At 30.8% G+C, this 12,476-nt stretch overlaps 1 protein-coding gene across 1 annotated transcript; it reads left to right on the top strand.

Annotated features, from left to right (window-relative positions):
* The first annotated feature begins 555 nt into the window (after positions 1-555).
* On the top strand, positions 556-6,099 carry LOC105967360 (uncharacterized). The gene is made up of 11 exons (XM_088813512.1): positions 556-570; positions 1,709-1,835; positions 2,170-2,267; positions 2,370-2,474; positions 2,575-2,810; positions 3,355-3,570; positions 3,692-3,787; positions 3,872-4,006; positions 4,092-4,499; positions 5,461-5,691; positions 5,786-6,099. The coding sequence occupies exons 3-11, from the start codon at positions 2,174-2,176 to the stop codon at positions 5,807-5,809; spliced, it is 1,545 nt and encodes a 514-aa protein (XP_088669638.1). The 5' UTR covers positions 556-570; positions 1,709-1,835; positions 2,170-2,173; the 3' UTR covers positions 5,810-6,099.
* Positions 6,100-12,476: the final 6,377 nt, after the last annotated feature.

Genomic DNA, 12,476 nt, shown 5'->3' with positions numbered 1-12,476 from the left:
CCTTCGTGCAATCTATCAAAAAACCCTAGATATGCTCCCAATCGTCGCACCACCACACCATCACCATCCCCACACCATCAACACCGTCTGTCTCACCACACAATAGAAGGTTCACCTCATCCACCACTGCCGCATTTGGAGCTTTTCACTCGATGGTAAATCGCCATATTCCGCTTCTTCGGCGCTGCAGATGGGCGTCTAAAACTACTGGAGGAATTATGTGCTCCCCAAACATTGTTGTTTGAGCTGGACTTAAAAACATGGTTTTACATCAACGAGACGCACCAACTCTTCACTCTCCATTCCTGCCGCTACCGCCTACACCAAAACTTTCTACTGGCTTCGAGGTTGTTGGTGAAGAAAAGCATAGAAGAGAAGAGAGAAAAAAGAAACAGAAAAAGGAGGAGAGAGAAATGAAAACTTGAATTAAAATTCTGAAAAATTACAATACACACTTTAAATTTATTTGGATTATTTTAAAGGGAAATATTTATTTATCCTACAAAAACAACATTTAAATAAATAAAGTAGGCTCACGTAGTCAAAATTTTAGAGATCCAATCCAACCAAGACTGCAAAAACTTTCCACTGCAGCACTGTGTTCTGTTCTCTGTAAGGGCATCTCCGATCGGACACTATAACGCCATTTTTTTATCTAATTTATGTGTTTTTAACCTCCACCCGAAATTCATATATCACCATTACACCTAAAATTATAGAGATTTGGTTTTAGCCTCCCACCGTGGTCAACTCCTATATCACCAAATACTCAAATCCTATTTTTCCACCAAATTTTTTGGTGAAGAAATTTTTATCTCCCACCGGTCCACCATTTTTCTATTTTTTCCACCAAACCCTATTTTTCCTACCAAATATAGAGGTGAAAATAGGATTGCCGTAATTAACACCATTTTATTAAGTACCATATAAAATGACGATTTTAACTAATTGCACCTGATTACCAACTTATTAGCATATTTATCGTAAATACATTGGTATTAATTATTAAATTAGTTTTTGAAATATAAATAAATTTGATATTATTAACAAAACATTAATTCTAATAATATAAATATGCTTATTTTTAATTAATTTGTATATTTTGTTGGTATCAATGTTTATTAGTTCATTTCTTTACTTAACTAATACGCTAATTGCTATTAATAAAATATAATAAGAAACAATAGAATGATTAACGAAACACACTTTAATTGATGAAATACAGGACTGAGACATTTATAGACATTTAATATAATGATAACATAATTTTTAAATTATATAATTAAGAAAATTTATTACTTAGCATTGGATCTATAATTAATATTTATGAATAAAATATTATAAAATTATGATTAACATTAGATTTACATTTTTGGGGCATATATGGTGAAATGGCATGGGAGACCAAACCAAATCCCATTTCCTATAAGTGGTGAAATGGTGAAATATTATTATTTTAATATTTGGTCTAAATTTTGGTGAAACCCATTGGAGATCAAAAACACCATTTTTCTACCAAAAATGATGAAAGGGTAAAATTGTATGGTACCGGTGGGAGATGGACCCATTTTTTCACAACTAAAAATTGGATTTGGTGAAAAAATGGTGAAACCGGTCGGAGATGCTCTAAACCCAGCCCAAACTCTAAACCCAGCCCAAACTCAATTTGCGGATGCTCCAAACAACCATTCCATTTCTCTCTCTCTCTTCCATTTCTCTCTCTTCTTTTTCTTCCCCGTCAATTGTACAATACGGATTAAAAGAGATAGTAAAAAAAAATTAGGTTTTGGGAGAGCAATTCAACAACACTAGGGTTCTAATCACGCCACCCCCAGGTTCTAATTTTTCTTCCCTGTCTACATATTTGTTTTATTTATTGTTTAATTTTGTTTTTTGTTTTGATTTGTTGTGCATTATTAGTGATTTATGAGTAACCCTGGTTAATACACTACACTAGGATTTGTTTGGTGAAAATTTCATACATTAGATTACACTTTTGAATTTATACTTCTAGCTTCTGCAAGTAATCGACTTAAATATGCAGTATTTTTTTTTAATTAGACTTTGAAAGCTTATTCTCAAATTGATTATATTCAGTTGTAAGAGATATATTTTCTGGGCAAAAATAAAACAAGAACCAACATTAAATCTCCGTCTTTCGATTTTCAGGGTGATGGCAAGAACTAGGCGTAAGCGCACAAATCACGAGTCAAGTTCGACTAGGTTGCTCGATGAACAACATCTACAACAACAACAAGATACCACAAGTATGTTGTTATCATTATAAATTCATTCAATATACGTTGCAATTTATCTCGAAAGTGCTGTACCAGTAATTCTTTAACATTGTTACAAAATTGCAAATATAGTGATGGAAAGCATTCGACATAGTGCACACATTAGAAACGAGAACGTGGGCCATCCATTAGAGTCGAATTCAAATGATGTGGATAATTCAGTGCTTGACCAAACAGGTAATTTCGAGCATATTAATATTTAATATATGCCAGGATTTTGATTCTTGATTATCTCGTTTCTATCACACTTTGTCGTTTACAATTATTTTGTTTGTAGAAAATGTCCGACAAAAAAGGGCTAGAGGGCCTACTTACATGACACGTGTTTGGGCAAGGAAGGGTCGTAAAGAAGTTCAGTTCAATGAATATGGGCAAGCTATCGGGTTAAATAAAAGTGAATACGTTGAATTCGTCGGCACGTTAGTGAGAAACGGTAAGTTACTTCCTATTGACATTAAAGATTGGCATCGAGTGCCAAAGCCTACAAAAAGCAAGCTAGTCGAACTGGTTAAGGTACTATCAAGCCATCTGCACCCGTCTTTAATTTTAGGGTAAATTATGGCTACCCCTGATATAAGGTCAAATTACAGAAAAAAAACCCTCATGTTTGGGTAATTACAATCTACAACCACCCCTCTCAACTATGAATCTTCTTACACGTCCACCATTGTGGTGTTAAATTTAGTGGAATCTTCTAGATTATGTGGAATATTCTGCAGTTTGTACCCATTTTACCCATTCGAGCTTCACATTTTGCAACATGACGATTATAAGATGTGTCTCTTGGCTTGTAAAATATCAGATCAGAAACTGCATTTTTGCACAAAACGAGCACAAACTATAGAACATTCCACGTACTCTAGAAGATTCTGTTGAATTTAACCCCATAAGGGTGGATGTGTAATAAGATTCATAGTTGAGGGGTAGTTGTAATATTTACAGGAATGTTTTTTTCGTAATTTGACATTACCTCATGGGGACGGCTGTAATTTACCCTTAATTATAATGTTTAATTTGAATAAACTATCTAAATATATATTTTGCCTTTACAACGTAGGCGAAGTTCCACGACGCACCTGGTTTTGAGCATAACACATTGATGAATTTAGCGAAAAGTTGGAGGAACTGGAAAAATAGAGTAAAAGCGAATTATTTCGATCCGGACTTATCGTTGGAAGAAAATATGCGCAAACGACCGGATACTGAAGACGAAAGGGTCTTACCTGATCAATGGAAGAACGCAGTGATTTACTGGAGCAGTGATAAATCGAAGGTAAATAGTTCACTTTGTAAAGTTTCGATTCAACATCAAAATTAGGGTTTCGGGTTAGTAATAGATTAATATATTCCATAATTTACTGATCATAGTTTTTATTTTATTTTTGAATATTCAGATGATAAGTGCTAAGAATAAAGTAAGCAGATCAAATAAAAGTATGCATCACACTACCGGGAAGCGAAGCTTTGCTCAAGTTAGAGAACGGATGAAGGTTCGTTTTATGCCTATATCAGACCGATTTTTTTTTTATTTTTTTTATTTTTTTAATTTTTTTAATGATGTAGTAATTTTGTAGGAGTCAGAAGCATCGGTTGACGAAGATGAAACGGGGGATAATCCAATTATAAACGGACCAAGTAGAACAGATCTTTTCGTTAAGTGTTATACACGAAATGGAGAGTCTTCTAATCCTAGTGTAGTAAATTGTTTGGTACGATAATTATCGACTCTTCACTCTTATTTAAATTTCAGATTACGTTAAGTAAAATACTAATTATATCCGTTTTCATCTTCAGCGGAAGATGAAAGATTTAATTAGTGAGCTTCCTAGCGGTGCAAAAGATATTGGACCGGACGATATTTTTTCCCGAGTAGTTGGACAAGATAAACCGGGTCGAGTAAGAATGTTTGGTCGTGGTGTAACTGCGTCCGTTGTATACGGTGATTTGCATAAGGGAGGCGAGACTTCTCATACGAACATAGCCTATAAGAATGAAATAGATGCGTTGAAGCAAAGAGCTGACGAGCAAGATAAACTTATAATCGAGCAAAATATGCAAATCCAGGAGCTTATATTAATGAACAGGCTAAGAATCGAACAATATTCTCCGCCACAAGCGGATAGAGTCCGTTCGATCTCTCATCACCCGTCGACCTCTTCCTCGAGCCAATTGCCTACCTCCTCAAGCAAAGAGCCTTTACGGGTAAGTTAATTATATGATGGACAATGAGAAATATGATATAGATTTTAGGACAAAATGCAATTCGCCCCCTAGAATTTTTAAATTTTGCACTTCCCTCCTTACAAATTCAAAAAAGAGATTCTTCCCATTCAAAATTTTGTTTCAATTGCATGTTCCCCCAAATTAAAGTTTTCAGTGTATTTTTCACCGGAATTGCCATGAATCCGTCCAATTGAAGGGCATTTAAGTCATTTCAGGGACGGGTCATCATAATAGCTGTTAGTTGAAGATTCTCACTATTTTGAGACCACAATAGCCACAATTCGTTTCGGGAGAAAAATAACCACACATTTTATTTTTCTGAAATTAGTGAAATGGGTTGTATTTTTCATCTATTAGAAAAGATAAGGATAGTAGGATTTGGATGGGAATAATGAAATGACTCAAGTGCCCTTGAAGTGGATGGGTAATGGGCAATTCTGACGAAAAATACACCGAAAATTGTGATTTGGGGCAAAGTGCAAATGGAACATAATTTTAAGGAGGATAGTCTCTTTTATTAATTTGTAGGGTGGAAAGTGAAAAAGTAAAATTTCTAGGGGCAAAGTGCATTTTGTCCTTTAAAAAAAAAAAAAAAAAAAAAAAAAAAACTGTTAACAGTTTTGATGGCTAGCAAAATGTTGACTATCAAGAAACAGTATACATAAAAATTCTTATTAGTTTAAAGAGGAATAAAGTCGAGATTCTTTTATATTCGGTTTATCTCTTAGATAGTAAAGCTTGACCTTTCGTATTTTGTTCTTGTCCGACTTTTATCTCTATTTTTATCGAGCCTCTTGAATTTTATCAGTTGAGGAACATGACAAGAAACGTAAACATCTCGTGACTATATGGTTTAACTTTTGATGCACATTGAAATGTATAATTACATATGGTTAATTACTTCATTTATAAGCTAATTTTATTCTAATGTTTAATGTAGGTTGGAGGAAAAGTCAACTTGAGAAGTATATTTGAATCTTCAAAAGTCGTAGCGATTGGTTTTCTTGTAAATACATCGAAATCTGGTGAACAAATACAATTGGGAAAAAAATGGTGCGAAGTTATAATTAATGTTGGAATTGAATCGGACGAGGAGTTGATTCGTCCGACTGCCCGTTCCAGAACTATTGGTGAGGCTATCGGCGAGGTTATTGCTTGGCCACAAAACTTGGTAATAGCATTTTGAATTTTTTGTAACGAAATATGTATTTATTCAAGAATTGTTTTGATTGAACTAAATTTTAATATTTTGATTGTCTTTATAGGTATTCATGGATGAAGAAGTATGAATACATGTAGATCTCGAAATCGGATGGAAATTAGCTTTCGAGTTGTGATATTTGTGTTCACGTAATGCGTTTTTTGGTGCTTTGTTTTTTTTGGAGAAGGAGTTTTAGAATGGTGTTTATGCATATGTCTGTGATAGATTGTCATTGTATACTTATAATTGTATGTAATTGTTTAATAATTAGACATAATTGTATGTAATTGTTTAGCAAGTAGAGTTCCCCTCTTACAATGTGTTATTGTGATGTTGAATAGTGTCACAATAATTAATCTAATGGGAATTGAGAACTAATACTCCTCCTTCCCTAAATAGTTATCACTTTTGCCATTTTCTTATGTTTCAAATTATTTGTCATTTTACTCTTCGAATGAATCATTAATTGTAATTTTTTCAATATTGCCCTATCTCACTCATAATTTATTTACATATAATTAGTTAAAAATCAATTGATAGTATGGGCATTTTAGTGATTTGCTATACTTTTTATTATAATCCATGTATATTTATTGTGTTTCTTACTGTGTGTGCAACTAATAAAAGTGACAACTATTAATAAAAGGAGGGAGTATTATTTTAGTGCATATTAAATACAGATCAAATACATGCATACAACTTTACGATAGAGCAAATGAAAGGTAAATTTACGATAAAGCATGTTGATAAGCTATATCAAGCACCAATAGAAAAGGAAAGGAAATTGCGTTGATTTTGAAGCTACGATTTTGATCAATTTAAAGATTTTGAATTACAAAAGTTTAGTGTTGCAAGTTTCATTCCAAATCCATATTCACGAAGGTTTGTACATGGATTTTTTTTTAATTAATTGGTTTAGATAAGATGAGATTTCAAACCAAACGAGAAATGAGAGGAGGTCAAATTTTCTTGTTAAAGCTACCTAACCTGCTGCATGTTCTGATTTTTCGAAATTTACAGTTTACTCCAAATTTTCAAAATTTTCATTTTAGTCCGAGTTTGAAAATTTTATAATTTAGTCCAAATATTTAATAGAATTTGCAGGTTTGTTCCATTCAGCATCTGGAATTATAATTATATTTCAGTATTTTCAGTTGTCATTGTTTTTTATAAATCGCAGCAGTGACCCTATAGTTTTCAAAGTTTATAATTTGGTCCCTAGACTTTCCAATTTTGAAATTTGATCCTTTAATTTCAGAATCTGTTACAGAATAACTTTATCCTCAAACAAAGTTCTTTCTCAGTTTGATAAATTACTATATCACATGATTTGTTTCCTATTTCTACAATGAAGTATGTTGAGTTCATAATGGGAGAAATGTCTATGGCTTATGTAGTCAATTGACTTTTGATGAGACAATTTTCCGTCGTTAGGGGAGATTGTATAACGGCGTGAAATCATGTAAAGTGATCTTTGTCTTATTTAGATTTGTGCATAGAAATATTTAGCACAAAAGAAAAAGTATTCATTTGTAACAATTTTAATACGAAAAATGCCAAATGTATTTATCGACAAAAATGGCAACATGAAGTTATACATATGAAGCAAATGAATGCAAGAGAAAATTTCTAAGAAGGGCACATTTCACATCGTGATTGCATCATGAATTCCCTACAAAGGTGAATAATGATCAAGGTTGTAAAAAGCGGTAATTGGGTCGGAGGCGGTCAGGGACCAACTCACGATTAATCGGTGCGGCGGTGATTAATCGGTGATAAATCGGAAATAAATCGGTTTTTTAAAATTAATATAATATATTTCTAGATATTATTTATAAATACTAAAAAAATATATAAAAAGATATTTAAACACAGTTATATCTCTATCACGTATATATCTTAATAAAATAATAAAAGTTTAATAATAATAATAAGATCATAATACATAAATATCATTATAAAATATAAATAAAAAAGTATTTTTTTTTTGAATTTACCTTTATTCTTGAACATTCCTAACAATACATTATTAGTTCTTTAACAACAACAATTAACATAAAATAAAATAAAACATTAGCTCATATTTTTGTTATTAAAATCCCAACTTTTATTTTGAATTATAAAAAAAATATAAAAAAACCGATTTTTGATCGATTTTTGCCACCGAAGTTTGACCCGCCATAAAGGTTTGACTGCCTCAAACCGCCTCGGACCGCCGCCTAAAACCGCCTCACAGGCAAAAAACCGAATTTTCAAACATTTACACTAAAATCGTAAAGGTTTTTGACCACCTCCGCCTCGGAGACCGATTAATCGGCCGCCTCGGCCGATTTTTAGAACACTGATAATGATTATGGTACACTTGCAGCTAACCAATTATACGCTATACCTATAAGAGGGGGAGATGTGATGGTTTGAGTGATTAACCCCTAGAAGTGGGTAAATGTCTAGTTAAAGTCTACTGGCGCTTGTAGCATCATACTCTCATCGTATTACTTACCTCATTCGATAAAATGATTCATCTTAAAGACGATGTTGGGGGACGCCTCAACACAAATATCCATTACCATGATTTGAGAATTTTTGTCAGTTATGGTGGCGTAAACAAAAAACATATTTTGATGAGAAAATCATTGATGATTATATGGTAGCTACCGAGACCATTTTAAATCGAGCCATTATGTGCCAATAAAGAGTTATTGGCAAATAAATTATGGTTAGCTTGCTCTCAAAGTGAATAGAGAGGCATTCGAACCATTAGTTCTCAAACTGGTCCACTGAAAAGAAAAAGAATATGTCAGTTTTCTAAAATAAGTTTAAAACAGATTGATTTTTAATTTTTGGAAAATTATTTTCAATTAAGCTCAAACCCTATATTCACGATCCAAATCATTCATCTTTCATCTATTTCTATCTTTTCTCTTCACAACCGCCACCCCTCTCTCCCTTCTCTTCACAGTGCATAGTGAATTTCAAATTTTAAATTGGATTTTACATTAATTCTTTTACAGTGAGTGTGTCGTAAATTTCATTTTTTGGCAAACCTGTTGAAAAAAACATAAAAAAAAAGATTTTTTTTATAATTAACAAATTGAAAAAAAAAATTACATAGTGGATTTTGATAAGAACCATTTTTTTTAAAATGCAATAAAAATAAATTATTATCTTTTTAAAATAAAAATAAAACATAAATAAGAAAGAACTATTTTAAATTAAATAACCAAAAATAAAAATAAAAATGAAACAAAAATGAAATTAATATATATATATATATATATAACAAAGAAGGGGTTTTTGTGCATAAGTCCCTAACCAACCATCTTTATTATTCTAGAGTTAGGGGCTATATCTCTTTCGCCAATACATTCATCCTTTTAATTTTTATTATAAATAAAGAACAAATTCATGTATATGACAAAATTACCCTCAACCCTTTACATCAAATTCTTAATTGTAACCCCAATTTAATCCATTTGACCATAAAAATCCACTTTTGACTTTCTTTTCAACAACTTTTTTTTTATAAAATTATTTTTTGCCGTCGGTTTCCGGCGTTGACTTTTCGATTTTCTCTTCTCTAGTCTGTTATTCCGCCGCCGATTCCGGATTTTTTTTTTGGCTGTTTTTTCCACTGCCGGATTCCAACGTTGATTTTTTTTAGTGTTTTTTTTGGATAATTAGTGAAACCCCCCAAATTATTTACTTATATTAAGGTGCATATAATTCTATTTTCGTTATTAGTTAGACCCTCTATTTATTAAAAAAATCTTTTTTTTTAATTAAAATTGGAGTTGAGATGACTAATATATCCATAAGTAATTAAATCTCTTTAAATTTGTGATATGTAAAATAAAATCCTATTTCACGTTTCTTCTCTTTCTCTTCTCATTTTCTCTCTACAGCCGCCACCTCCGTCCCCTTCCACCTCTGTGCCGCCGCCGCCCCCACTTCTTCCATAGCGTCGGCCTAAGGCTTTGACATCGTCGTTCTCCTCCACAACCGGCTCCTACGACGACGACGCCGCCCTCGTCGTCGCTCCTCCATAACCGCCTTGAATCCAACACGGAAATCAAACAACGTCGATGGGAAGCACGGTTACAAGTGCATATTTCGGATCTCGTCATTCCGACAAAACCAACGATGCAAAACGCCCCGCGACCAAGTTCAGATCTGATGCCGTTCAATTCAAGCAAAAAGTTTATATTTTGTTTCTTGTTTATTGTGATTTTCTTTATATCATTTTCGCTATGATGTTTTTCAATTTTCTGTATACATGTTTCCGTTACTTTGTAGTTGATTTCGGATTTTGTTATTTTTATTTTTTTGTACTTATTGTCGATAACTTTACAGTAGTTTTCGATAGTTTTATAATTGTTTTCGATATTTTGTCTTGATTTACACAATTTATAGTTGTTTACCATTTCTTTTATAGCTGATTTCGTTCATTTGTAGTTGTTTTTATTTTTTTATAAATTTGTTATTTGTAAATCACTGTTTTTTATATAGTTGTTTTACAGTTTTCTAATAGTTGACTATGGCGAAAAAAACGAACAGTCGAAAAGAATAGATATTTTCTAATAGTTGTTTTACAATTTATAATTGTTTTTCATTACAAAAACTGGCAAAAAAATAGTTGTTTTCTGGAAAAAAAATGCCAAAAATAACTGAAACTTAAATTAAGAAAAATGAAATAAAAAATCGAAATTATAGTCGATTTCAAAAATATTATAGTTGGTTTCAGAATCTTTATAGTTGATTCCTAAAAAAACGTAAATTAAAAAAATTAAAAAAAATAAAATATTTTTTAAATAAAAAATGAAAAGAAATATATTTTTTTAAAGCTATTATTGGTAGTTTTTAAATAAAAAGTTAAAAAACAAAAAAAATAACTTTATTTAAATTATATATAAAAAAAATTAGAGTTTGTAGATGGTAGTTTATGGAAAGATTTGGGAAGCAATTTTTTGGGAATTTAATGACACACGATTGTTGGTATCTCAAATTTTCGGATTTTGTGTGTGTGTCTTCCAGAAGCCTATTTTCGGAAATCATTAAAATAGTGAGTTCTACTTATATTAAAAATATGGTCGGTAATGGGTCGGTTGGTGGATAAAAACCAACTCAGTCCCAGCCCTAATTATTATTATTATTATTATTATTATTATTATTATTATTATTATTATTATTATTATTATTATTATTATTATTATTATTATTATTATTATTATTATTTTTATTATTATTATTATTATTATTATTATTATTATTATTATTATTATTATTATTATTATTATTATTATTATTATTATTATTATTATTATTATTATTATTATTATTATTATTATTATTATTATTATTATTATTATTATTATTATTATTATTATTATTATTATTATTATTATTATTATTATTATTATTATTATTATTATTATTATTATTATTGTTCTTTTTTCTTTTTTTTGATTTGTTGACAAGTCAATGTAATTATATCACTGTCGTTGACAGTAAAGTAACTTTAAACACAATAATATTACTGTCAACCACATCAATATTATTACTTTTTTGGGATTTTTTTTGTTTTGTTTGAGTTATTCACGGAGTAACGTAATAATATTACCGTCTATTATTGTACTATTACTGTAAACACAATAATATTATTGTGGTTGACGTTAAAACTACTGTTGTTATAGTAATCTTACTGTCACTCACAATAATATTAATTCTTTTGGCTTTTTATTATGTTTACCTTTGTTGAACGGTCAACATATTAATATTACTCTATTACACAATAATATTGAGTTTTGTTGTGTTAATATTACTGTGCTAGAGATTAATATAGCAATATTATTGTTTTAAGTTGTAGTATAGTTAATTTTAATGTATTAAACAGTAATATAGTTAATATTACTGTCAAACACAACAATATTGTTGTTTAAATGGGGGCAAAAGGATGTTAAAGAAAAAAACAATCACAAAAAGTTAACGCCGGAAACCGGTGTCGGAAAAATCAGGAAGAAAAAAAAAGTCAACGCCGGAAACCGGCGGAAAAATCTGGAAGAAGAAAAAAAAAAGTCAACGCCGGAGACCCGCGGCGACGAACGAAATTTTCCATAAAAATGTGTTTTGGGTCAAAATTGAATAATTTGTGAAAGTTGGGATCAAATTGGGGTTAGATTAAATTAATGGATAAAATTGGAGCATATTAAAATATGAGTGGCTATTTTAGTCTTTTACAAACCTCCATGTGTGGACTTTTTTGTAAAAACATTTATTGTCTGAACTTCTTTATGAATAAGAACCCATTAAATCACTTATTTATAAAGTGCCCAACAAAGAAATCAAAAAATGCACTAAATTTGAGTAATTTAAGTATTCTGCAATTTAACGGATTATCCCAACACTCTACTAAAATTCAATGAGGGGATTTTGATCAAATAGCCCCCAAATATATTAGTTATTTTATTTGCAATATTTAATCTATGAGTATGTGACCTAGTAACTTTTGGGCCAAACATATTTCTCTTAGAAAAATTTGAAAATGTTTTAGAATAAAATTTTAGAATACTTTAAAAAAAAAAGTTCTAGTAGATTAATGAGAGACATTAAATTACAATACTCCTAACGATTGATTAGAACTATTGTGATCGAGTATAAGTAAGACTTGTTATTCTCATTTTGTACCAAGGAAGCAGATTTAAAATTTCATTAGCAACACAAGTTTCAATCTCCAAATCATCTACTCCTCATAAGTTTTG

The sequence above is a fragment of the Erythranthe guttata genome, chromosome 14 (genome assembly GCF_056151865.1).
Source record: "Erythranthe guttata isolate IM_541 chromosome 14, IM_541, whole genome shotgun sequence".
Lineage (NCBI taxonomy): Eukaryota > Viridiplantae > Streptophyta > Magnoliopsida > Lamiales > Phrymaceae > Erythranthe > Erythranthe guttata.
Note: the sequence above shows the minus strand (reverse complement) of the source record. Positions and strands in the feature narration are given on the sequence as shown.

Bases quoted from the DNA above. Each gene is read 5' to 3' on its own strand.
- LOC105967360 (XM_088813512.1), top strand. From the start codon at position 2,174: ATGGCAAGAACTAGGCGTAAGCGCACAAATCACGAGTCAAGTTCGACT. The intron at 2,811-3,354 runs GTACTATCAAGC...TTTACAACGTAG, and splicing joins AGCTAGTCGAACTGGTTAAG to GCGAAGTTCCACGACGCACC. The intron at 4,007-4,091 runs GTACGATAATTA...TTTCATCTTCAG, and splicing joins CTAGTGTAGTAAATTGTTTG to CGGAAGATGAAAGATTTAAT.